At 38.0% G+C, this 26969-nt stretch overlaps 1 protein-coding gene and 6 pseudogenes across 4 annotated transcripts; 2 read left to right on the forward strand and 5 right to left on the reverse strand.

The window, feature by feature from the left end:
- The first annotated feature begins 2028 nt into the window (after window positions 1-2028).
- LOC148915850 (loganic acid O-methyltransferase-like) lies at window positions 2029-9764 on the forward strand (annotated as a pseudogene).
- On the reverse strand, window positions 4615-6626 carry LOC148915851 (7-ethoxycoumarin O-deethylase-like; annotated as a pseudogene). The gene is made up of 3 exons (XR_016128017.1): window positions 6133-6626; window positions 5521-5973; window positions 4615-5319 (listed from the first exon to the last, which is right to left on the reverse strand). The product of XR_016128017.1 is annotated as a 7-ethoxycoumarin O-deethylase-like (transcript).
- LOC148915852 (iridoid oxidase-like) lies at window positions 9765-11104 on the reverse strand (annotated as a pseudogene).
- A 48-nt stretch (window positions 11105-11152) lies between these two features.
- Window positions 11153-12963, reverse strand: LOC148915853 (cytochrome P450 76C1-like; annotated as a pseudogene).
- Window positions 12964-13740: 777 nt separating this feature from the next.
- LOC148915854 (pentatricopeptide repeat-containing protein At3g26540 pseudogene) lies at window positions 13741-17560 on the reverse strand (annotated as a pseudogene). The gene is made up of 2 exons (XR_016128018.1): window positions 17325-17560; window positions 13741-16112 (listed from the first exon to the last, which is right to left on the reverse strand). The product of XR_016128018.1 is annotated as a pentatricopeptide repeat-containing protein At3g26540 pseudogene (transcript).
- A 145-nt stretch (window positions 17561-17705) lies between these two features.
- LOC148915855 (dolichyl-diphosphooligosaccharide--protein glycosyltransferase subunit DAD1-like) lies at window positions 17706-19783 on the forward strand. The gene is made up of 5 exons (XM_089054792.1): window positions 17706-17807; window positions 17897-17944; window positions 19072-19159; window positions 19252-19295; window positions 19504-19783. The coding sequence occupies exons 1-5, from the start codon at window positions 17712-17714 to the stop codon at window positions 19585-19587; spliced, it is 360 nt and encodes a 119-aa protein (XP_088910918.1). The 5' UTR covers window positions 17706-17711; the 3' UTR covers window positions 19588-19783.
- Window positions 19784-20378: 595 nt separating this feature from the next.
- Window positions 20379-21367, reverse strand: LOC103342702 (uncharacterized; annotated as a pseudogene). The gene is made up of 2 exons (XR_016128019.1): window positions 21205-21367; window positions 20379-21093 (listed from the first exon to the last, which is right to left on the reverse strand). The product of XR_016128019.1 is annotated as an uncharacterized LOC103342702 (transcript).
- Between the last annotated feature and the right edge of the window lie 5602 nt (window positions 21368-26969).

Below are 26969 nucleotides of genomic sequence, written 5' to 3' on the forward strand. Positions count from 1 at the left end.
CACGGTGTTGGGATTCTGTCAGAGCATAACGTCACCACATATCATGGTATGTCGCATCCATAAAGCAAGTCAACAATTAGAACTTAGAACGTGCTGCCCTCAACTATCGGGAGCTATAATTTGGTACAATAATTGCTTCTTAAAATACCTGCAAAAAATTCTTAGGTAAAAGCGACAATATAATGGGATTTTTGTGTGGAATACGGAATAGGTTCATGCTCCTCCATTGTTGTTTATGAATGTCCAACAACTTTACTGATTGTGTTTGCAATCTACTCTTATCGGCCTTTTTGGCCTCAAGGGCACTTGAAACTTATGGTGATGAAGTGTTTAAGTGCTACTCAATGCACTACCGACCTTTGCACATAGAATGTAAGAGGTGTCTTGATGTTGCAATGAGTGATCTAGAAAACGCAAGAGCAATGGAAGGAGAGGTTACCGACGCGTGTTATTAGGAGTTGTTATATAAGATTTGAACCTTATCGCTTCATCTGATGAATAGAATTGAGGATAGATCTTTAGGAAAAAGGCCAAAACCTAGCCCCCAACCCCTAACCCCTATCTGCTTCCCATCTTCCTCCTCTTCTCTTCCCTCTCAACCTTCTATATCCTCTTTTTTTCGTCTCTTATTTCCTTCCCTTTCCTTTCTCGTGGATCTTAGTTTTGTTTTTTGTTTTTCTTGTTTCTGGTTACATGATTTTTTGGTTTGGTTTTTTTTTCCTGTAATAAGAGTTACCGAGTGCCATCTATCTCGGCAGAGGTGGCGGCGTCAACATCGATAGAGGTAGTAATGGTTGCTATGTTGGTTCGCATGTGAAGTGGAAGCAGACACCCCGAAACACCATTATCGTCATGATTTAGTTACCGCTTTTGGCTCTAGTTCAGTGTTTGGAGTTACAATAATGAAAGTTATCGTTTTTGTGTGGGGTTTAGTTGGTATGGCATCTATGGAATTCTTTGGTTGTCGGAGAGGATGTGGAGTGTTGTCCTGTTTCTTGTTTGAAGTATATTACTCATTAAGAGTTTGCTATACTTTTTATTTTAATTCTTAAGAACTCTTTATGAGTTTGCTATGTTTTGTATTCTAGTTTTCGCCTGCAAACTGCTGCTTCGCTGCTGCGGATGGAGATGTATTGTTAATCAGCACGCAGTACTTCAAGATGTTGAATCAAGGGTTGAGTATTTGCTGGTTTAGGCGTAATTCTCTCCAAATCAAATCAACATATTGTTGTGTTTGGTCACTAGAGATGTTGTATCCATTTAGCTCTTTTGTGGCTTTGTACTAATGTTTCATCAATAATTACCATCACTTTTCTAAAATAATAAAATAAAAAAAAAGTGAGACCCAACCAACTCGGCTCAAGAATAAAGCAAAAGGCCATAGGCCCAAATAAAATGTAAAAGAATAGAATGTTTAAAGCCCAACATGCATTAAGCCCACACAAGCCCAAACCAAGGCCAAGATGGCAAACATACCTAAACAAAACTCAGCCGAGCCGCCAAAGCCTGAGATGACATCACCGGGACAAGTTGAGGGGATGAACTGCCACACCTAAGGGGCACAAAACGAAAAAACGCACAACCCACAATCCATCCAAATACCTTTAAAAGAAATTTTATACATCCTAATCTGCTCATTTGGAAACTTTCCATAGGGGATGGAACCAAGATAAAAATAGAAATTTTTTGTAAGAATGGAAATGGGAAGGCAAATTCGATCCCGTCTCGCCCTATTATCATCCCTAGCAACCACAATGAATGGTAATACATGAACCTAAACTAAACCATTTGAATATAATCAATGCATTTTTCCATATGATATTGCATTCAGACTAACCAACCACATACTAAACGTATTTATACATCCTAATCTGCTCATTTGATAACAAGTCTAGAGCCTTCTACAGTTCATGACATATCACGCTCTTCGACGCCTGCCATTGATTAGCGCCGCCAGCACTTCTCAGTAGTTAGACATAAATTAAGAAAAAAAAACCTCCACACCCCAACAGACTGATAGGGAGAGAAAGAGATATGGCAAGAGCAGAGGAAAGCAATGATCAACTCTGTGCAGCTTATCCAGTGAGAGGTGGAGATGGACCCAGCAGCTATGCCGTCAACTCTGTTTACCAGGTTAGTTTCTTCTCTAGCTACTATGTACAAGCCTCTGATTTACTTGGCTAGTAACTTATAAGAATGTTTTAATTTTCGGAGCCATACATATATAAGAAAGAACCGATTTGGGTGCTGCAGTAATGATTTCATCTTATTTATTCTCTTTAGAATTAGTAATTAGTGATCGCTAAACATGTAAACATTGTTTTTCAGTTTGTTACCTACAAAGATAATAATAATTTTTTGTGTTAGATATAGGCAAATTAAAGATATAGGTGGTGTAGCAAAGGACTTTGTAGCTCATGTGGTTACAAGGATAGGGAAACATTTATAAAATATTGAACATGGTCTAAATTTTATAGGCTTGTTCCTACTCCAATAAATATTAGCCCGCTGCACCAAATAAATATAGCCTATACATGCATTGTTTTTCTTTTAATAAACTATCAATAGCCCAATCTAAGTAAAGTAAATAATAGCTCAGTCCTCTATTTAAAATAAGCCCACTCTTGAAACATATAGTAATAAACATCAATCCAACTTTATAAATTTGATTAGAAGTAGAACTCACGCTAAGGCTCTACCAACTTGAGCTATTCTAATCAGATGATATTGGGCACACCAACAGAGAGTAAAGATGTTAGACAATGTGTTTGATGAGCTTCTAATCGCACATGATGATAATAGACCGGATATCATTTATAGTATTGCTTCATGTTGACAATGTGTTTGATTTGTTATTTATTTATATTTTGTACTTCTTTGTGTTATATTTGTCGTAATATGGCTTTGTTTGATTTATAAAATTTTATTTACATTTTGTTTCAAGAGAAAAGACTTATAATATGTACAAATTTATAAATAAACCAATCCTAGACATGTATTTATAAAAAAACCCAAGCACTATTTATCTCCTCTAAAATAATAAAAAATTTAGCCTACCCCTCTAAAAATTCATGGATCCCTATTGTGTGGTCAACGAGCATTTACCCATGTGTCCTAAGTGTCCTAGTTTCTGATTCCCTGCTCCCAATATATAGCTTGTATTTTTATAAAAAAAGAAGAAAAAGATATAGGTTTTGTAGAGAAATCAAAATTAAAGATTTTGAATCCTCTGATTCAATTAAATGTAACATGAACATTTCTTCTTATACAGAGAGGAGTCGTGGCTGCTGCCAAAGAATTTATAAGCAAGGCAATTGAAGAAAAGCTTGACATGGAAATCTTGTTATCTTCAAGACCTTTCGCATTGCAGATTTAAGCGCTGTTGGGCCCAATTCTTTTTCTGCTGAGAACATAATTGAAGCTGTGCAGTTGAAGTATAAAAGCCAAGGGCTGAATTCCCAAACCCTTGAATTTCAAGTTTTCTTTAATGATATTACTGCAAATGATTTTAACAAGCTCTTCAGATCCCTCCCAAGCAACAGGCAATACTATGCCGCGGGTGTACCAGGTTCCTTCTATGGCAGGCTATTTCCTGATGCTTCCATTAACCTTTTTCACTCTGCTTTTGCTATTCCATGGATGTCTCAAGTTCCAAAAGCGGTAATGGATAGGAACGGTCCTGCTTGGAATAAAGGGCGAATCTTTTACTCAGATGCCTCGGATGATGTAGTGAGTGCTTTATGAAGCACAGAACGCTGAGGACATGGAGCGCTTCCTGCATGCCAGGGCTCAAGAGATTGTGAGTGGAGGACTCATGGTATTTTTCATTCCTGGCCGTCCAGATGGTACCCCCCATTCTCATACTCTGCCAAATGTGATCTATCAAATCTTAGGATCTTGCCTCATGGACTTGGCTAGGAAGGTAAGCAATTGTTTTTATTATTTTCATTCTTTTTTTAAATAGTGATTTTTCCTGGGGAGGGTTGCTCTATTTTCTCTTATTTGTATGGTTTTAAAATAGTGAAGTAAGATGTAATTATATTTGATTTTACAATTGTTATCTATTGTTGCTTTGTATTGGTTTGTTCAAGACATCCTTTAGCTGCTTTATGTATTTTTTCACTTTATGCATGCAGGGAGTTGTTGATGAAGAGAAAGTAGATTCATTTAACATACCTAATTATTTGATGTCTTCCAAAGAACTTGAAAGTGCTGTAGAACGAAATGGATGCTTCAGCATAGAGAGAAGGGAAAATTTGGATCATTTCTTTGCACATGACACTGTCTATAAAAATCCTCAATTACTTGCATCTCAAATCAGAGCTAGCTTGAGGGACTCTTCACAGCAATTTGAGACTAAATCTTGGACGAGCTTTTTGAATTGTATGGTAAAAAACTTGAAGAGCAGCGGTCCATGGTTGAGTCAGGGAAGGCAGTTGTTTTTCTTGTTGTTCTTAGACGCACAGCAAATTGATTTTAACATCCAGCTTTTAATAGTTCAGTCTGTTTTGGTCATGTAGAGATGGCCAACTAAGTATTCGAATAATCAGCTGGCTATAAGTATGCTTTCAGATAATAACTTTTATGTGTTGTCTTTGTTTATTGGGTAATTGATTAACTCTAGAAACTCATTACTTATTTTGCAGTTTGTCTCTATGTTCAAGTGAACAAAGAACTTATAATTATATATTACACAAGAGATCACTGCAGGTAAACAGAATTTGACAATCTAGGTTTAGGAATGCCAATGAGAGGCTTTCTTTCGAATTGTGAGCCCACTCTCTCTTCTACATTGTCGACAATCTCAGCAGGGCATTCCCACTCAAAAGCATGAAGCAGTGCTGCTAAGTAAAAGTGCACCATGCGATGGCCAAGGGGCAATCCGATGCAAGACCTTTTCCCACTCCCAAAAGGAATGAGGTTAAAATCATGGCCTTTCACATCAATGCTTGACCCAAGAAACCTTTCGGGTTTAAACTCACAAGGGTCTTCCCAAACACTGGGATCCCTAGCCATCCCCCAAACATTCACCAACACAATACAGCCCTTAGGAATTTGGTAACCGGAAACCTCACACGCCTCATTCGTGCTACGAGGAACGAGCAGTGGGACTGCAGGGTGGAGCCGGAAAACTTCTTTTACTGCTGCTTGAAGGTAGGGTAGATTGGAGATGTCACTCTCTTTAACAAACCGATCCTTCCCAACCACTTGGTCCAACTCCATAACTATTTTCTTGTATGCATCAGGTTTTCTTAGGATCTCTGTCATCCCCCACTCAAAAGTGCTTGAGGTAGTCTCTGTGCCTGCGACAAACATTTCCTGTAAAAATTCAAAATAAAAACGTTGGTCTTAGGTTTAATTGGACTCAATTATGGTTTGCTTGTTGAACTGATATACAGGTTTGTTTTGAGAATTTTACTGTATGGGGGATTCGAACTTGGAATCTCTTCCAACATTGAAAGTATATTTAACGGAAGTGTGAAAGTACAAAGTTTAGATATTAATGTCTAGATAACTTACCGCAAGCATGCCCTTGATGTTCTTTCTGGATAAGCTTTTTAATTCATCATCTCTGTCACTTCTATAATCCAATAACACATCTAACAAGTCCAAATTTTCCTTCCCAATATTGCCGATTCCGATTTTTCTTTCTTCCAACCTCTCCTTGATGATATTTTCATAAAACGCATCTAATCTCCAAAAGATTTTCAATATTCTCCGTTTCAGGCCTTGAGGATCAAATGGCTTGAATACTGGGATGAGATCAGCAACGTTTACAGAGCCAAGAATTTGCATTAACTGCCAGAATGTATGTTTTAGCTCTCTCCCTTCCTTTTTTGTGTTCTCAAAAAGGTTCCTACCGCATACTGTGTTGCTCACAATGTTGCCTGAGGCCACGAAGGCCCACTCTGCAATGTTAACCGAATTCCTGGACAGTGAAATTGAGTAGAGAGCCTTGAGCAACCCATGAACCTAACGAACAAATGAAACAATTAAGACTGTTCATATTTCTCTTTACATAAACATCATCTTTTTATCAACATTTTCTTTACGTGCACATATGTAATTTTAGGTTAATTAAAATAATAGCATTACTGATGTTATATATATGCATGTAAGAAATTAACAAACCTGTCGCTTGCGAAGTGGTTCAAAAGCCTCAAAGGCCTTGGCAGAGAAGAGCTTTTCCATTAATATTTTTCTAATTACTCTCCATCGTGCACTATCCATGGGAGCATATACAATGGAAGCGGTATCATATGTAATGACTCGGATGGCCTCGGTGACGGTGCGACTGGAGAAAACAGCCTCCTGCTGCTTGAGGGTCTTACATGCCATCTCCGGCGACGATATCACGACAACCGGCTTTAAACCTAGTTTCAGGCTAAAGAGCGGGCCATGGATTCTGGACAGATGAAACAAGTCCTCATGAAGGCGATTGTTGAGGAAGTGAAGAAGGCTTCCTAGTACGGGCCATCCCACAGGTCCTGGTGGAGAATCCTTCCAGTTCTTAGAGTCCTGGAAATGGATGATAAAATATACTGATTGATGTAGCCAATGCAACGATAATGTAGAGAGGGAGGCTGAAAAGCTGATGATATGGAAGTAAGCTGCAGGAAATCCATGGTTTGCATGCTCTGTGTATCTCTGGCTGTGTTCGTGTGTATTTATAAATCAATCGTTCTCCGGATCGAAGACTTTAAATCCCAATTGCCACGTTTTCTGTTAATTAAAGATTAAAAAAAAAAACGTGAGTTTGGCTAATTGGCGAGAACAGTGAGTCCACACTTTCACATTCCACTCCTTGTACTTATGTTTTCTTGGCTTATTTTCTCTTACCTTATCATTCCCTGTTTGTATAATACTATAACTGAAAGTTGTCATCTCTTACCTTATCTCTTATTTGTATAATTGCCTTCTTAGTTTGTCTAGATCTATTGGCTTTTCTTGTTATGTATCATTACAATAGCACTTTAGTTGTGCATAAAGTGGTTCGCCACTAGATAGTGGTGTAACGTTAAGCATGACTAGACAAGCACAAGCAACACATACTTTTATAATAGAATTCCAGTTTAAGAAATTAGAAACTCTATTATAAAATATCGTACTCAAGCATTACCAGTCGATTACGTAATTATAAGCCTTAAGAAAGTTTTAGCTTATAATTATGAATATGAAGAAGCAAGAGAACATCTATCTAATTTGTTGAACAGCTCAAGCAAGAGGATGAAGCTGTGTGAAGCACTTCAGATTCAGAATATTAACTCTGAAGTACAAAAGTTTAACAACACAAATAATTATTTAGCATGATTCGACAAGATAAGCAAGAAGATCACTCCTCTACAGGCTGTAGCGCATGCACATGTTTTTCCTCGGGCATTAAAATAAGAAGGTAGTACCTTGAGTCATATAAGAAGTTTCACGACCAAAAGAAAAAGAGTGACACTTTTTTGCTTTATTTAACCAGAAAACATAGGAATTAGCATTTTAAAGTCCAGAAATCTTCAGAATATTTATAATCTTGTATGAGCCAAAACTGAAACTTCCCTTTGGAAATAATGGATATAAAAAATAAAATTATAACGGGCTCTGATGGAGCAAAATACAGAGAAAGCAAGCCTGAAATTGAGAGCAAATTTCAAGGAATTGGTACCACATCAAACTAAGTATAGAATAAATATTTTCAAGGATTATTAGTAAGTTGATTATTTAATTAATGCCAACTAACATACATAATAAGAAGACAAGCCTGATATAAATTAGTAATGCTTAATGTGTGTCAAGTCAGATATTTTAGCCTGTAGATTGCTTTTTTGGCCAAAACTGCTTTAGCAAAGGTGTTTAGTAAAATAAAATATCCAAATTATTTTAAAGCAAGGCATTTTGACAATATTAAAAGCTTTCAAAGTCGCTTTAAAGATAGATGAACTTTTAATGAATTTTTATAATTCCCAAAATACCATAATTCATTTTAAAAAATGACACCACCTCCACTTCCACATCCAACTCCACCACTTGCACCACTACATCACTACCTCCACCACCATCACCACTACCACATCCTTCCTCCTCATCCTCCTCATGCCATCACAACCACCACCTCCTCTACCACCTCCATCTCCACCTCCACCACCACCACCACCACATCCTTCTCCTCCTCATCCTCCGCCAATACCATCACAACCACCACCTCCTCTACCACCTCCACCTCCACCTCCACCACCACCACAACCACCTCCTCCTCCTCCAAAACCTCCACAACCACCTCCATGCTACCACTACCACCACTACCACCACCACCACCACCACCACCTCCACAATCGCCATCCCCACCACCACCACTACCACAACCACCAACTCCACCTTCATCACCACCATTACCTCCACTCCATCACTACCACTACCACCACATGATTAGTACATAACACTTTTAACATCATGTCTATTTTAGTCTTTATTCACAATTACAATAATTTTATACAAAAATTTACCAAACAGTTTTGACTATGCTTTTTGGACTAACAGCACTTTAAAAATATTATTTACCAAACATGGAGCTGATTTACTTTACAGCTAATTATTTTCAAATCACAGCAGAAGCAACTTTTTAAAAAAGTGACAGCAATCCCAAACTGGGCCTTATTCCTCAAGTTAGTAGTGCTATAGAGCTGGTGAGGTTTTGACATCTTGAGGTTAACTTAATTATGTGAGATATATTCAAATAGAGTAATACTATACTCGTTAGGAGTTTGCTGTACTTTTTATTTTTATTCTCAGGAACTGTTTAGGAGTTTGTTGTGTTTTGTATTATATTTTTACTGCAATTCAAATATGCATTTCACACATAATGATAGAGATGTATTGTAAGTTTGAGTAGAAGTCCTTTGAGATGCTAAATTAGTTGAGTAGTTGTTGGTTTAGCGAATTTTCCAATCAAATCACATGTTGCTGTGTCATCGAGATGTTCTATGTGGCTTTGTACAATGATATGTTTCATAAATAATTTTTTTCAAAATAAAAATTATAATTAATTAAATGCAGTGATCATTAATACTAGTTTATTTTTACAAAATATTAAATGCAATGATAATCAATGTTAATATTTAATGGGTAATTATTTTATTTATTAACTTATATATCAGGCAGGGCTGGGGTGCCCATCGGCCTAGAAATCGTGGCCTAGGCTCTACCTATTACAGAACGGGCTGAGCTAAGTCCACTCATAGTAACCGGCCTGGGCTAGTTCATAGTCCAAAAAGTAGGGTAGAGTTTCGGCTAGCCCATGGGGTTGGGCCATTTTTACAGGCCTTTGGGGACACATTGGATCATTTCTATGCACATGACACTGTCTATAAAAGTCCTCAACTACTTGCATATCAAATCAGAGCTAGCCTGGAGGGCCTCTTCAAGCAGCAATTCAGAGACGAAATCGTGGACGAGCACTTTGACTTGTATCGTAAAAAACTTGAAGAGCAGCACTCCATGGTTGAGTCAGCGAAGTTAGTTGTTTTTCTTGTTGTTCTCAGACGCAGAGCAAATTGATTTGAACATCCAGCTTTTAAGTTCAGTTGAATTTGGTCATGTAGAGATGGCCAGCAAAATATTCCAACAATCAGCTGGCTATAAGTCTGCATTCAAATGTTATTGGCTATTATATAGGCATCAGTAACTACATAACTTTTATGTGTTTGTCTTTGTTTTTTGGCAGTAATTGTGATTAGCTCTGAAACTGATAACTCATTTGCATTTTGTCTATGTTCATGTGAAACTAATTGCATTATTATTACTCATGGTATATTTCTAAATTACATTAGCATAAAGTATTGTAGAGACATACTCCATCTTACCAATATTACAAATTTTTACATATTTGCACAGGAGATCAGTGGAGGTAAGCAGAATCTGACAATCTAGGTTTAGGAAGGCCAATGAGAGTCTTTCCCTTTTGAATTGCAAGCCCCATTCTCTCTTCTACAATGTCCAAAATGTCAGCGGGGAATTCCCATTCAAAAGCATGAAGCAGGGCTGCCCCATGCGATGGACAAGGGCAATCCAATGCAAGATCTTTCCCACCCAAAAGGAATGAGGTTAAAATCATGGCCTTTCACATCAATTAGACCCAAGAAACCTTACGGTTTTAAACTCACAAGGGTCCTCCCAAACACTGGGATCCCTAGCCATCCCAAAACATTCACCAACACTATGCAGCCCTTAGGAATATGGTAACTGGAATCTCACACACACCTCATTCGTAGCATGAGGAACGAGCAGTGGGACGGCAGGGTGGAGCCAGAAAACTTCTTTCACTGCTGCTTGAAGGTAGGGTAGATTGGAAATGTCTCTCTTCAACAAACCGAACCTTCCCAACTACTTGGTCCAACTCCATAACTATTTTCTTGTACGCACTCAGGTTCTTTGGATCTCTGCCATACCCCACTCAAAAGTGCTTGATGTAGTCTCTGTGCCTGTAAACATTTACTGCAAAAACATAAAATCAAAACTTGTTCTTAGTTTCAATTGGACTGAATTGGTTTGTTTGTTGAACTGATGTACACGCTATATTCCATGATGTTTTGAGAATTTCAGCATGGGAGATTCGAACTTGGAATCTCTTTCAACATTGAGAGTATATTTAAACAAAGTCTGAAAGTACAAAGTTCAGAGATTAATATCTAGATAACTTACCGCAAGCATGCCTTTAATGTTCTTTCTCGATAAGCTTTTTAATTCATCATCTCTGTCACTTCTATAATCCAATAACACATCTAACAAGTCCAATTTTTCCTTCCCAATATTGCCGATTCTGATTTTTCTTTCTTCCAACCTCTCCTTGATAATGTTTTCATAAAACGCATATAATCTCCAAAAGATCTTCAATATTCTCTGTTTAAGGCCTCGAGGATCAAATGGCTTAAATACTGGGATGAGATCAGTAACATTTACAGAGCCAAGAATTTGCATTAACTCCCAGAATGTATGTTTTAGTTCTCCTCCCTTTGTTTTTTGTGTTATCAAAAAGGTTTTTACTGCATACTGTGTTACTCACAATGTTGCCTGAGGCCACGAAGCCCAACTCTGCAATGTTCACTGAATTTTTCATCATCGAAGCTTAAGTAGAGCTGCTTGAGCAACCCATGAACCTACAAGCAAGTGAAACAAAGAATTAAGACTGCTCATTTTTCCCTTTACATATGTTGTATATTGATCAACATTTTGTGAACTGGTTCAAAAGCCTCAAAGGCCTTGGCAGAGAAGATCTGTTCCATCAAGATTCTTCTAATTACTCTCCAATGTGCACTAGCCATGGGAGCATATATACAACAGAGGCCGTATAATATGTAATGACCCGGATGGCCTCCGTGATGGTATGACTGGAGAAAACATACTCCTGCTGCTTAAGGGTCTTCCTTGCCATCTTCGGTGACAATATCACGAACCCCCAGCTTTAAACCTAGTTTCAGGCTAAAGAGTGGGCCATGGATTCTAGAGAGATGAAACAAGTCCTCATGAAGGCGATTGTTGAGGAGGTGAGGAAGGCTCCCAAGTATGGGCGATCCAACAGGTCCTGGTGGAGAATCCTTCCAGTTCTTAGGGTCATGTAAATGGATGAAAATATATGCACCGATTGATGTAGCCAATGCAATGATAATGTAGAAAGGGAAGGAAAACAAATAGGTTGAAACAGCTGATGATATGGAAGTACACTGCAGGAAATCCATGGTTTGCATGCTCTGTGTCTCTAGGAGTGTGTGTGTGTATATTTATAAATCAATCGTTCTCTCGATCAAAGACTTTAAAATCCGACCCGCCACCTTTGCTAGTTAATTAAAGGGGGAAAAAAAAAGGCAAATGATTGAAAAGCCCTCAAAATACCTTTTTTTTACACAATTAGAAGGGAGGAGGGAGGTATTCTCACACACGTGCCGTGGAGAATCGAACTGCATACCACTAACCTGGATTTCCACAGCTCTGAGACCCCTTTGTCATATACTGTACTTTTCTTGGCTTATTCTCTTACTTCATCTTCTCCTTGTTTGTATAATACTATAATTGCACATGTTGTCATTGTGTTATCTTTTCCTTTTTTAGGTCTGATTAATTACCTTATCTTTTCCTTATTTATATAATTTATCTGTTGAAAGTTCTTTTCCCCTGTTTGGATCACTTGTCTGCTGTTTGATTACAATAGCACTTAGTTGTGGATAAAGTGGTTCACCATTGCAGGGTATGACTAGACAAGCATAATCAGCACATACCTACTGTCATAATGGAATTCCAGTTGAAGAAATTTGAAACCATATCCTACTCAAGCATTACTATCAAATAAGCAGAATGCGTTTTTTGGATAATTTTTGTAACATTAAAATTACTTATGACAATCTGAGAAAGGGGCAAGAGAGCTTATCATCAAGGAATTGGAGCAGGAATTTTTGGCTTATAATTTTGAATATGGAAAAGCAAGAGAACAACTATCTATTTTGTGAATAATATAATAAGCTCAAGCAGCAAGATAAGCAACCCTTAGATAGTATAGGATGACTGCCACACTGTTAGACCAAAAATGCAGAAACTCTTATTATTTTCCTTCAAGCATTAGCAAGAGAAAGATTCCACTACATAGCAGAAGATTCAAAAAGCTATATGATCAAATTAGAATATTAGAAAAACATGTCAGTACAATATGCATGAAGAAAATAACCTTACCCTTGAGCACATATACATCCACTAGGATTGTTGTGGACTGATCAACACTTACCCTTAACATGCATCTGCTTAATGTAATTTCAGAAATATTAAACTTTTTTATGGTTAATACAATGCACATGTACAAATTCAAATTCATAATTCTAACTTCTTTCATCTAAGCACAATATATATATACATATTGATTTTATAGAATTGAAGCCCACTTTTATGAAGATAATTACAAGGCATATCAATAATATTAACTCTACTGTAAATAATCACCTGGAAATCTGCTTGGTTGGTCCTTTGAACATTGTGGTTGCTTGGTAATGGCTTCTCTTCTCTGCTGCACCTCAAGTCAAGAAGAGTGTATGAAGCTGAGTCTAGTTTTCAACGGAAATGGAATATTTCTTTTGTGGCGGTATAAGTCCCATTTTATAATTTAACCATGGTCAACTGACGTGCATCAAGTAACTATCCTTTCTATTGTAGCTTAATCTCGATCTCATCACCCACAATTATGATGAACCACTATCATTAGAGACAAAATGAGATGAGATTTAAAAAAATGTAGTATGAGCAGTCACTCTCCATGCTTTACATAATCCTATGAGGATATGAGGAAGCAACTTCCCTAATAAATCATCAGAAATAATAAGCAACAGAAATAAGAGTTCATTTCAGCTTACCCCATAACAAATGTTGTTTATACTTGTATCCTTACAAATGTTCATCGTAAAATATTTTCAACAGGTAGATAAAAGAACAGTACTTCAATTGAAAACTATTTGAATATGGCTGCTTGAAAAGCCTTTGCGATTCTCCTTTTCATCTTCCTGCATCATATTAAAAAAATTATTGAAGTAGAGAAAATTAAATAGAAGAATATACAACAATAAGAGGAAAACAGTGTATCCTGAACCCTGATTTGCTAAGACAAATAAAACGGTGTCTTTCCAACTTGCAAGCACAGAAAATTGGCACATCAGAGTTGGGGAAAGGGTGTCCGCTCGATCACTATCATCATCATTTATTACCTGCTGTCGCTGTGGATGTAGGAACACGTTGAGTGGAAAAAATAATCATTTCCGCATGACCAACAAATTTTGTTGCTTCAATTTTCTGGAGTACTCCTTCATCCATTACGTCAAACAAATTTCATTCAATGTAGAACGTTTACGACAACGTAGTGGTTTACACTTCCAAAACTGCAACGCTGGCAATCACTGCCTGGCTCTGTACATAATCTGAAACTCTTATGAACTAGAAGGATTACTCATTAAGTCTTTGAGCAGCCCATTGTCCCAATCTCAAGCAGCCATGTCTTCTACAAGCATCAAGGATTCTTGTCAACATTGGGACTGTAGGATCAAATGGCATATTCTTTACAAAATCTTCAAGCTCATCCATGTACCCCCATTGGCTGTAGAGTTCAATCATGCACTCATAGTGCTCTAACCTAGGTATAATACTGCACTCATTGGTCATCTAATCAAAATACTGCCTGCCCAACTCAACAAAACTTCATATGTACAAGCATGTAAAACACTGAAATGTTACATGGTCTGGCTTAATACCTTCATCCTCCATCAAACCAAAACATTTAAGTACTTCTCTCCCTTATAGTTGTGACAGCATCCCAAAATCATGGAGTTCCACAGAATTACATCTCTTGAAGCCCTTTGAAAACCATGATAGCATACTCAATAGAACGACACTTGGAATACATGTCAACTAATGTCCTCTGACCACACTATCCATTGTATAACCATTTCTGATCATGAAACCATGAATTTGTTTTTCTTGCTCAAGTGCAAAAATATTTGCACAAGCTGCCAGGAGAATTAAACGATACTCATCAGGTGTTTCTCCAATTGCATCTCACAAAATATTGTCATAGCTAGTCTCACTCCGCCATGACGAGCATAGCTACTCAACAAAGCATTCCAAGAAATTCTATCCGGCATTGACTAATTTGGTGAAACCAGACTGTTTTGGCACTTTCAAGTTCCCACATTTACCATACATGTCAAGAAGGCTATTTCAACAAAGATATTGGAACAGAAACCATGTCGGTAAATGAATCCATGAACCTGTTTTCCCATTTCAACATCTGAAAGGCCAGCACACACCTTGAGGATTAACCCAAGGGTGACTTGGTCTATATTTTTTGTTGTGTTCACCATCAGGAATATAAAATTCAAAGCCTCTTCCCACTGGAAATAATGAGTGTATCCAGCCAACATTGCATTCCAAGTTACCACATTCCGTTCAGGCATTTCATTGAAGAACTCTCTTGCCTTCCATGTCTGTCCACTCATTGCATATCCTGAAACAATTGAAGTCCCAGAAATCAAATTTTTCGACTTGGGCTGGTCAAAAATTGCACACGCATTCTCTAGTTCCCCACACTTGGCGTACATATCGATAAGGGAGCTCAAAACAACCTCATCATTTTCGAAACCCATTTTAATTGCAGCTCCATGAATCTGCGTTCCCTCTTCAAGTGCAGTAATACTCGAACAAGCAACAAGAGCACTAGAAAAGGTGAAATTCAATGGCCTAACAGCTGCCACAAACATCTGGAAAAACATAATTATTGCCACCTTTCCTTCACCCATCTCAAGATACCGCCTCACAATTATATTCCAAGATATGTCATTTGGATTCTGGATCTCATCAAATATTCCACGGGCATCCCTCATAACCCCACATTTCCCATATATGTCAACAAGTGAACTCCCTAAAATCACATTCCCATTGAAACCATACTTGAAAATAACCGCATGAATTTGCCTCGAAAGCCAAAGCGCAAAACTGCAGCACACGACCCAAGAACACTAGCAAATGTAATCTCATTCGCCAAAAAACCCGACCTGTTCATCTTTATGAACAAGCCAAAGGCATCCTCAGGATTCCCAGTTTATGCAGCGCTGTTATCAATGCATTCCAAGACCCACCATCTCTTTGAGGCATTTCCTCGAACAGCTCCCTCGCATCTCCCAAAGACCCACATTTCGCATAAGCCTCAATGGCACGATTCAGTAGAAAAATGGGCGGGATGGGTGAGAAGGTGACCAAATGCGACTCAACCTTTCGGACCTCAAGAATGGCGCGGTTGGAGGAACAGAGCTGGAAGAGACGGGTGTAGAGAGAAAATTGGAAGGGAAATGGAGATGCAGAGAGGATTGAAACGGCTTTCGGGAGATGACCAGAGTCGAGGTGAGTGAGGATTGTGCTGGTGATGGCTTTGACGGTGGTGGGATTTGAGGGTTTGGTTAGATGGCCTTTGTCACAAAGAAGACGGTTTAGCACAGAGCCTGCAGTCACACCCATGCATGTGTTGTTGTAATGTCGTGCGAATTAGAACACACACTGCAGAGTGCAAGAGGATATAGGCTACAAGAGAACTATTCATTCACAATCTGCAGACAACCAAAGTGCAAAAATTGTTGTGAGGTTCATATCGCCAAGCTCACGCATTTAACATTCATTCACAGTTTGCAGGCAACCAAAGTGCAAAAATTGGACATGAAACTTTTGCATTGGATGTCACTTTCGTTGCTTTTTTCTTTTTCTTTTCTTCTTTTTTTCGTATTTTTCCTATTAATTAAGCAAACTATTGAGTCAACATGCATTGTTATAAATATATAGGAACAAGAAAAGACCACCAAACCATTTTGAGGCATAAGAATTTAAGATTAACATTCCCACCCTATCCCTTCTATCTTCTTCTCTTTTTTTTTCCTGATTTCCAACATGATTGAACTGATACTGAAAAGAAAGCAATTCCTATCCAACTAGGGCAGATTTCTTTAGATGAATTCTCTCCCCTGTTTTGGTTACGAAGTAGAAGATAAAGTCAGTGTTTAGTTCAATTTATAAATTCCTTGACAGACCAAATTGTATCTGGCATTAGTTTGACTGATAGTTCAAAAAGAAGGTTTTAACTGAAGAATAAGAAACTCATGAAAAAGTATAAAGAAGGCAACAAAAAAGGAAGAATTACTCAGAATATATTGCATATAGAAGACAATCTTTTGTTTTCTTGGTCAGCAAGACAACTAAAAATTTATCAACTTTCTTGGTGTGGAAGACAAACAATACTATTTATGCAAACAAAACTGAATTTTAGTGAAAATTTACAAGAGAAGCAGATTAACAGAAGCATACCATGCTCATAGCTTGAGAGGGCTTAATTAACAACCTACTGCTTGTGCCATCCCATTTCTAGTTCTTCCGAAAATGTTTCTTCTTCACTCCTAAACAATCTAATCACTGAGCTAACTAAATACAACCGACTCATTTTTTAGATTCAATAACAGTAAGGGCAATAACATTCTTATTCAAACTGCTGAGAAACACATATTCGGATTGAGGATAGAAAGTTGTAACAATTTCTAGGTACGACTCTGATGCACTTATCACTCAACAGAAAGCTTGAAATCAAAAAGTACTCAAATCCCAATAATTCTTATTCTTATATCAGTCTACATGTGCAGCCATATAGAAGCAGACATTGACATGAAACTCAAATTAGATATATCTTTATATATATATATATATATATATATAACAATTAGATACACCCTTTTTCATTTAAAGTTCAATAGCTCTATTCCAATGGTAAAAATTACCCGATTGCAGCGATCGGAGATAAGCCAATGTTGTGCGTCTGTGCGGTGGCGTGTGAAGTCGAGAATTCGACTGATGGAGTCGCAGAGACCAGAGGAGGCGGCGAGGGCAGTCCCCAGATGCCCAGCCCTAAAAATTACTGACGAGAGAGAGGGGGAGAGAGAGGTAGAGAGAGAGGGACAAAGAGAGATGGAGAGGGAGCAAGAGAGCTTCAAGTTTCTGCCACTCAAGACTGCGAACGATGAGAACGGAGAAAAAAAAAAATTTTACGAAATGACTATAATACTTTAACTATTTAGGTCTGGTCGACCAGAGTGGTCAAGTATTAGATCGATCTAATACTGAAAGAAAGCAGCAGACGAAGAAGAAGAGTGAAGGAGGAAGAGAAAATGGGGAAAGCATCGACATCGTCAACGACCAAGGACGCCCTTGTCCTCTTCGATTCTCTGCTCTTAGCTTACTCTGCAACTCCCACCACTCTCAAGGTCTCTCTCTTCTCTCTCTCTCTAAGAATTCACAAAATAACGAGAAGAAATGCTTAACCCAATTTGTCATTTCTTTTATAAATTTGCAGATCATTGATCTCTATGTTGGTTTTGCTGTGTTCACAGCTCTCATCCAGGTACTCCATGATCTCAATTTTCCTGTCTCCGTTTATATATATACTAATTTGCTATATTTGGGTGCCTAGAAACTTTGGGTAATTGTCAAAGGTGCAAAATTGAAATGCCCCATTTTGATTTAATAAATGGATCTTTATTTTATCTCCTTTTGGTTTGATCTGAAATCACGTAAGTTGATAGTCTCTCGGATTGACAAACATATCGGTTTTCAAATTTTTTTTTTTTGGTCGAAAATGATATTTCATTAACGGAGAACAAAACCCCAGGAAACAAGAACAAAGCACAGGGAAAGTTTTAAACAGAATAAAATGGCTTTTAAAAAAAAATATATTTATTTTGTTAATTGTGGTTTAAAAAGAAAAAGTAAAAAACAAAACCAAGGAGGAGAAGGGAAAGCATCTTGGAGTCTTGGATAGGCTTGCAATTTGAACTGCCTTTCCATTTGAACCCCTTATTATTTAGTTAGATCAATATGAATGGCTAGGATCAGTAAAATCTTATCTTTTTTTAAAAAATATAAATGTATAGTTATCTGGTTTGTTATCAAGCTTCAGTCTTTTCTATCATTAGTTTGTATACCTTCCGGTTTGATTGTATACATAGTTTTGCATTCCACATGGCACCATTGTGCGTGCATCTATTTGGTAAATGTTGTTAACGGAATTGCCTTTAAGAGGTTTCTGAAGCTCCATTTGGTTTAATATAACAAAGGATCTGAAGCTCCTGGGAGAAATATTAATAATTAGGTGTTTAAAGGCTTGATGTTCTAGTGTTGGTGTCTACACATGTCTGACACACACATGGCCACCTTGGAGCGTCCATTCTTCATAGGTTAAGGTATATAAGACTCCTTTTTGGGGTACATATCGTGGATCAATGCCTTTAGCCTCTCTTTCTGTAATAACAGGTCTGGTCGGTCTGGCTACCATGTTTTGTCATTGTTGATTACCATGTCCACTCTTTTTTCCACTCCCACTGCAGCATAATCTTCTACCTATTTCTGCTATGATGCCATGATGCATTAACTACTACAATAACAACCCATAAATGGTGGAAGCTAGCTTTCTTGCAACTTGATATGGTTTCTTTAATCTTTGATTTGGTTATCTACTTTGTTGATGAACAGGTAGTTTACATGGCCCTCGTCGGATCATTCCCATTTAACTCTTTTCTCTCAGGAGTACTTTCTTGTACAGGGACAGCAGTCCTCGCTGGTAAGGGAACGATGAAGTTTTTTTCTTTGTTGGGTGAAAGTTCATATTAGACATGAGAAGGTTAACTCGGAAACTGATTACTTCTTTTGCAGTTTGTCTCCGTATTCAAGTGAACAAAGAAAACAAAGACTTTAAGGTAAACTCTGTTTCTTTCTTGTCCTTCTGTCTGATTCACAGATTTTGAATTGTGCCAAGTTTGTGCACTCTAAACCAGTTTTTTCGTTTTCGACGGCTTTTCTTCATCATGTATTAAGGAATTGACAAAGTTGGTAATGTTGTTTTGCCCACCTTGACCTATCCTCTTCCATCCTCGTCCTGATCAGTGTTTGTGTGTAAAACTGCAGGATTTACCACCAGAACGGGCTTTTGCAGATTTTGTTCTCTGCAACTTGGTGCTGCACTTGGTGATTATGAATTTCCTGGGATAAGTTAGCATCTTTTGGTCTTCATTGATACTGTTTCCTGGAACAATGATGATAAGATATGATCCTAAAAAAGTTTTAAGAATTTGATGTGGTAACTTTTTCTTGGTAGTTTTATTTTATTTGATAAACTTTACATGATAAGTTATGTAGCCACAATATGTGAAAAATGAACCTGCAATAGAATCTGTCTTTTATTACATTATCAGGATCTATTCTTTAAATAGTTTATTGGAATTGTTTTTATTACATTACTGGTTGCTGTGGATTTGTTCATTCTAGAGATAGTTAAACTTGTCTCTGCCAGACCATTTTAATGCTCAGCTTAGTGTTTAGCCCTTTGATTGGAGAACTCATCTTGTGCTTTTGGGCGTTCAATAGGATATGGATTTGTTCGTGTATAAAACAGAAGACAAAAAGTTAGAAATTATTTGATCAATTTATGCAAATCAATAACGGTAACTTCATCCCAGTAGGAGCTGTTTGAGCTCGGCAGGTGTTTACCAATTGTGAGAATAGTTGTAAGATTCATATTGATTATGAGTTGATAATAGTACATGTTTATTATCCACTGTGTATAGGGTAAACGTGAACTGCTGAGAGCTTTAATGGAGGTTCTGAGTACTTCATGGGTGGGAGGAAGGATGCGTAGAGGCAATAATCTTCACTCTCCCTTTAGTGGATCCATCACCGGTGAGGGGAATAAGGTGGGCTGGAAATTGTCAAGGAGTTTGCGGTGGCGGTGGGAGGGTGTGGAGGGGGCCGGGGCTGCCAATATAATATCTTGAATTTGAAAGTGACCATAAAAATTAGGGTTTTCCTATATGTACATACATATAAAATAAAAATAATAACTACAAACAAGAGCTTCAATTTTCAAATGTTACATGAAATCTTTGATATCTCTTGCTCTGGCAATGGCACTTGCCACCATTCCCAACGGCTCTAAATCTTGTCAACTCCATTCCTTCCTAAAGGTAGAGTCACATAACGAAACCCTTTCTTCTCCTTAAAACTCGATCAAGAATCATTGGACCTCCAAAATCCCTCTTAGTCTCAGGGTCATCAACGTTGGTTCCTACAACCATGCACCCATTTGGGTTAAAGTTCATAATCTTCAACAATTTCAAGTGATCTTTTTAACTTGAAGTCAACAACCGCAAAATCTATGTTCTTCAACTGCTTCACCAGCATACAAGGATCAGTGCCGTAAACATACTCAATGACCTCGTCAAGACCATGTTCCACAAACAGGGTTTTGCTAATTTCCTCCACACGATCCACATCCTGACTGTTAATCCACACAATTAGTCGGCCTCCGCTTTGCTTTGCAGCCACAGCCAGTGAAACTGTCACTTGCGTTATGCCTTGAGAGGTGATTTGCAGGATTAATCTTGCTCGCTTTCCAGCTGCCAAAGCTGATATAAATTCCATGCATTTTGGCTCTATGATAATACTGGTAGCGGTTGTGTGATTTCCAAGGCTCAAGTCTTCATCTTTGTCGACCTTACACTGCATTAATTTAAGTGAATCAGTTAGCAAAGATACATGAAGGAGAAAATTACAAAACTGGAAAAATAATTCCACACCACCAATGTATATTTAATGTATATAGAAAATTACCAGATGAAGAGTGTGTAAGTAAGCTTTCAAGGCATCTTGAGGAGACCATTCCATTGCCATTTAGTACTTCAAATTGGTTCAAGGGAGAGATTTTGTGAAGGATATTTAGACCAAAGAAGTTGATGGAGGCATACTTATAGCAGTTCTGATGTTCAATTGATTTTTTTATGCAAGGTGGGAGTGGTGACTTTAAATCCCATGCAATGACATGTGGCAGAAGGGATAGGATTTGCATGCATTAGGTGAGGTGAGGTCGTGGCAAGCTTTGAGCACCTTAGATCACGCGACTAAAGTGGCTGGAAAAAGGGGGAAACACATCCCAAAAGAAAGAAATTGCTTATTCCTTGTAATAAAAAAATATTTAAAAATTGGTCGTTTCTAGATCATTTGGGACGTGGGGGCTAAATTAAGGAAACACTTGCCACTGCGAAAGATGCCCTCAACAGGACATGTGGAAACAAATGACACTCAGCTCAACCACAAATTGGCAACCTAGACAACGAGATATAACCCAATGTAAAAAGAATCTTGTTTTGCAAATTAATGGTGGTTTAAATTTTATGACATCGTAGTAGTGTGTTTGAGAAAACATCTTCTTTTTATAGTTTAAACAATCGCTTGTATTATTTTATAAAATTTTTGACAACAGATTAATTCTTAAATTGGTCGATATAATACTAAAAACTGATCCAATCCAAACCGCTAACACAACCATTCCATATATATTGCAGACTAAAAGAAACACACTCCTCACTGGTTCATCAGGTGTACTCAAGGTGAGCAGCCCTGGAATTCTTGTCCTTGTTGACCATAAGAACACTATCAATCTATTGGTAGTCTTTAATTAAAATGTCTTGTTCATGTTAGTTAAAGATCCAATTTCCCCTCTCATTCTCTCTGAATTTCTAATTTTTTTTGTTTGGCTTGATTCCTGGCATTACATGGTAGTCTTTAACCCACCAATGAATTCTCCAGGTGTGGCTGCATCAAGGATGAAGCCTCCCCTAAAGAAAGAAACATCAATGAAGCTTTTGAGAGCACCTAATTAACTTGATATATGTAAATATGTAAAACAGCAGCCATGACAAAACAGTGCATTCTGAACATCAACATAGGATGCAAAAGCGATCCAACTGGAAGATTTAAGTTGAAAAAAAAAAAAACCACACATATTCTCAAGCAACATTTTTCTAATCAACTTCTAATACCAAACAATATATTAACTCTAATTCAAATCACAACATGAGTTGTTGAAATCATGATAGAATACACATTTGTAACATCTTAAAAGGAGAAGTTACCCACTTCCAAGGAGCATCTTGAGCAGGAAGATTCGAAGGCTTTAGACTGAGACTAGCAAAAATATTCACGAGATCTCTTTCTTCACCATCTGCATGATTATGTTCAACAGCACAAGTATAACCAATTCTGCAGTTCCAAAATAAATAAAATAATAATTTGTAAGTCATATCCCTTGCCTGGACTGGAAATAGGTGATGGGTGCCTCATTGTTGAACTGTGCGTGACTCCTTTACTATTTTGGACTCCATCTTCTTATAAGAAGTTTTACCAATTAATAAGACATCCGTGAATCGCTTCTCCCCAATATGCTCATTTCCAGAAGCTACGGAAGTCTTTGTTTCTCCTATAACTGAGATAAGAAATCATAAGCATTGCACATATAGCATCCATTTACCATAGGAACAAAATGCTATCTTCACACTTTTAATAACACATCCAAAATATTTTGAACAAAAAAATCTGAGTAGATACAACAAGTCTGTCTCAACACTTTTACTAACCCAATTCTATTGCATGAACTCTACAATAAGAGCAATTTATAATTTTTCTTTTTATAAGAAACACAAATTTAAGTTACAAACTTCCATTAAAACAAGGAAAGAGAATTGTGATGCAGAAGACATTGTTGATAATAATAGTGAAGATTATTTGTACCATTCCTTGTACTCAGTTCTAATTATTTGACTTCAGTAGCAGGCAAAGCTGCATCTACTAGATCGTCACTGGAACCATATTCCTTTGAATTCTGCTAACCAAGAGGAGCCTTTGGTTCTGACAAAGACATAAGAGCAACCAATTGCACCACTAAGAGTATATCAAAAAGCAAAAACTTTCACTATCTAGCATGTACTCAATCATCCATATATACAAGGGGAGAATGGAGAGTATGTGGCTCATAGAATCAAAGCACGATAGGTAAAATGGAGGGTTTTGTTAAGCATATATATAGTATGATCATCATATTTTGCTAGAATTGAAAGCTAAGTTTATAGAACATCTGTTAGACCAGCCATGCTATATGGGACTGAATGCTGGATAGTTAGAAAACATACATATTCATAGTTCCTGTAGGTACATATTAGCCAAATGTTACAACCAGCACAGTGATATGCACACCTCTATCTCTGTTTCTCTAACAGCATATTAGCCCTTATTAGACACAAATTGTTAAGAGATCAGATTAAAAAAAATTTCACCTTTTGAATCCTTCAAAATTGGAGATGTTTGCTGAATAATCTTTCCTATCCTTCAAAATCGAAGGGTCATTGCCTCAACCTTAAAAGCCAGGTTTTTATAGTGAAAGGGATGTCAATGAACTAGAGGTAAATCCTTCTTCTAATAGATGTTGTAGACCAAAGATGGATTGAGTACATCAGGGCATGACCTTTTGAGCCTGAGAGGCAACCGTTTCGAGTCTATCCTCGGCATCTTGTGCTTTAGACTCCAAAAAATGGGCCTAGGCGGGCGGCTAGACTGCTAGGCGGGCGCTAGGCGGCTGGGCGGGCCTCTTAGGCTGGTTGGGTCTTTTTTCGGTGCCGAACCCGGAGGACGAAGCAGCTGAAACTGAAGAAAACAAATCGAAGCTTGAGTTGATAGAGAAGCGAAACTTCGACTGCAACCTCCGTCCTCTGCGAGTTGAGGCTTCGTGTTCATAGGGTATAGCCGCGCGGCTATACTTTTAAAATATTCTAATATATTAACATTTCAAGCGTATAACTTTTAAAATATTCGGATATATTTAGAAAGTATAGCCGACCGGCTGTAAGTTTAAAATATTCTAATATATTTGGCGAGCATAGCCGCCCGGCTATAAGTTTAAAATATTCTATAGTATAGCCGCCCGGCTATGAGCTTTAAATATACAGTTCTGTTTTATCAGTTTAAGGTTTGGGGCTGAAACATCACTTGGACTCGAGCTATTTCTTTAATTATTTTATTTGTTCAAGCGATATTGGAGAATAAGAATTTAAATTATTTCCAATACCTCACATTCTAATAATTTCTAGCTATTAGCCCATTAGACATGAATTTAAAAAAATGAATTTACTTTATAACAAATAACACAAGTTTAACCCATAAATACAACAACAAAAAATAGGATGTCAATGAACTCGAGGTCAATCCTTCTTCTAAAGCACTTTTAGCTAATGAAGTCATAGTCCTTTTACACCAAGGGAGGCTCAATAAACGATATTTCATGCTAGTGTGTTAATCTAGTGATTTTGAAGTCAGTTTGAAAAGTTAAATATAATTAAGAGATTCCATGCGTTAGCAAATGCACCTTCTAAAAAAAACTAGGTTTTATGCCTAACTATTTCTCGTGTTATGAATTTGCTAGTTTCAACATATTGAAAGCAAATATTGAAGAGAGAGAAATTTCGTAGTAAATCAATCTAAGAGTTCAATTATTGAATTTATATTTTTCGTGGGAATGTTTGCCTTTGATCTATCTCGTTCTCTTGAGTACTTTTATATTCTTCGAATGTATTTACAGAGTATAGCCATGTGGCTATACTCTCGAATACATTAAAGAAGTTTAGCGGATCGGCTATCACTGTTATTTCTCAACATCCCATTAGGATTTAGGAGGAGAAGCATCCAAAGCTGAATCTCTTGTCTTGTGGCGGTAACCGGCCCAAACCAAAGGAAGGGGCAAAACGTCTTTATCTGTCTGTCTCTGGTGTTTCTCCTTAAAAATCAAACAAGAAGCGACAAAGTCTTAGCCCTCCGATCTGTAAATGCAGTGTATTGCCTTGGATTCATTGACAAAAGTGAAAGGAGATATACATAGAACATGGATAGTAGAGGGAAGCCTCAGCTGTGCAAATTGCAAGCAAGAAAAGAAGATTGGAATTGGAGAGAAGGTGACCACTTTTCTCTGCACTCCTAAAACTAATACCAGTTTTTTTATGTCCCCACTTTGACCAGACAACACACCATGCTGCTGTAGATAAAAAGAATTAAATGGTTCCATTTGTCTCCTTCTCTAAGGGATGGGATCAATTACCTCTTTCCTCCATCAGCAACAAAAGGGTATCTGCACTGCAGCCTAGCTAGCTTTGCTTTCACTTCCAAGAGCCCTCTATCTTATTATCTCGAGAGTTCAGTTAAATCTATCCGAGCAGAGAGATCAGCATCAACTAGTTTATAATGGACCACTGAGAGAAGGCCAAATCTAGTTGCCAGCTTGCTGGGTTAGGTGTGCTAGGGTTTAGCAATCATCTTCATATTCACTATACACAGGTTCCTCCGCACCCGAGAGAGACAAAGCTTCCCATCTTATACTATTGCTCTGTCTCTCTTCTCTTATTTTGCTCTCTCCGTGAAATTACAACATGGCAACCCTTTCGTACAATTCTCTATCTGTATTTTTATCTGTAAATTTGAATGCGTTTGTTTTTCTTCTTTGTGAAAATTTGGTTATGTTTTGTTGATTGTACAGTGGTGGCAAGATCCTTTCTTGGTGTGCAGCGATAGAAGAGGTTGCTTCCCCTCTGAGTTGTTGATTGAAGGAATCTCCATGATTCGTCTTTCTCTGTTTTGCTGCTTGTAAATTTTTGAAAACTACGGATGCCTAAGTTGATTATAACTATGGACGCGGCTCGCCGAGCCACCTAGATACTCCCGAGCCGCCTAGATCGCCTAAGGGCGCCTAGATCCGCCCAGGCCGCCTAGATCCTTCCAGCCGCCAGCGCCGCCTCGATCCTTCGAGCCGCCAAGGCACCGCCTAAATCCTTCCAGGCCGCTAGGCACCGCCTAACTCCTGGCGTCGGTGTCCTCCCGTCCTGGCTCCCGGACCCGCCTGAGCCACCTAGATCCGCCATGCCGCCTAGGCGCTGCCTAGATCCACCCAGGCCGCCTAGGTGCGCCTAGATCCTCCCGGTGCTAGGCCCCCAAAACTCCCGGTGTCGTTGTCCTCCTCCCTAGTGCCTAGGCCAATATCTCGAACACTGCTCAAAATCTGAACGGGCTTGCTCTAAGTGCCCTAGTCGTTCGTCGAAAGTGATGAGTTCGAGTCCGATTCGCAGAATATTTTTAAAAAACCGAGTATAGCCGACCGGCTATTCTATTTTAAAAAATTCAGAAAATACCGAGTAAAACCGCCCAGTAACGTTGTTCTCGCCATCATCCAAAGTAACAAGGAAAAGGAAACCAGAAGTTTATATTTTGAAATGAGAAGAATGTTTGAGATAATAAGGAAGACTTGGGGTACATAATGTCAGGTAAAGTTTTCTTTGACAATTGAGATTAGGAAGACTTGAGATCAGGTAAAGTCCTTTTCTATCCACTGCCTCTGGCAGCTGGTATAGTTTGGATAGAATTAATTTACACCAATATCAGGTGATTTTCTTTGACAATAGTTTATTCATATCGAATATGGATAGTGCATTACAGTGCTCATGTTTAAGAGTATTTTTTAGCAATATTATATCCTGGAGGTGGGAGAACAGCTTTACTGGTCT

This window comes from Prunus mume, linkage group LG6 (genome assembly GCF_029339155.1).
Source record: "Prunus mume cultivar Tortuosa linkage group LG6, ASM2933915v1, whole genome shotgun sequence".
Classification (NCBI taxonomy): domain Eukaryota; kingdom Viridiplantae; phylum Streptophyta; class Magnoliopsida; order Rosales; family Rosaceae; genus Prunus; species Prunus mume.

What these genes read in the sequence shown, in the direction of transcription:
- LOC148915855 (XM_089054792.1), top strand. Translation starts at nt 17,712, where the DNA reads ATGGGGAAAGCATCGACATCGTCAACGACCAAGGACGCCCTTGTCCTC. An exon ending in CAACTCCCACCACTCTCAAG is followed by an intron (nt 17,808 to 17,896) that starts GTCTCTCTCTTC and finishes ATAAATTTGCAG; the next exon opens with ATCATTGATCTCTATGTTGG. An exon ending in TGTTCACAGCTCTCATCCAG is followed by an intron (nt 17,945 to 19,071) that starts GTACTCCATGAT and finishes GTTGATGAACAG; the next exon opens with GTAGTTTACATGGCCCTCGT.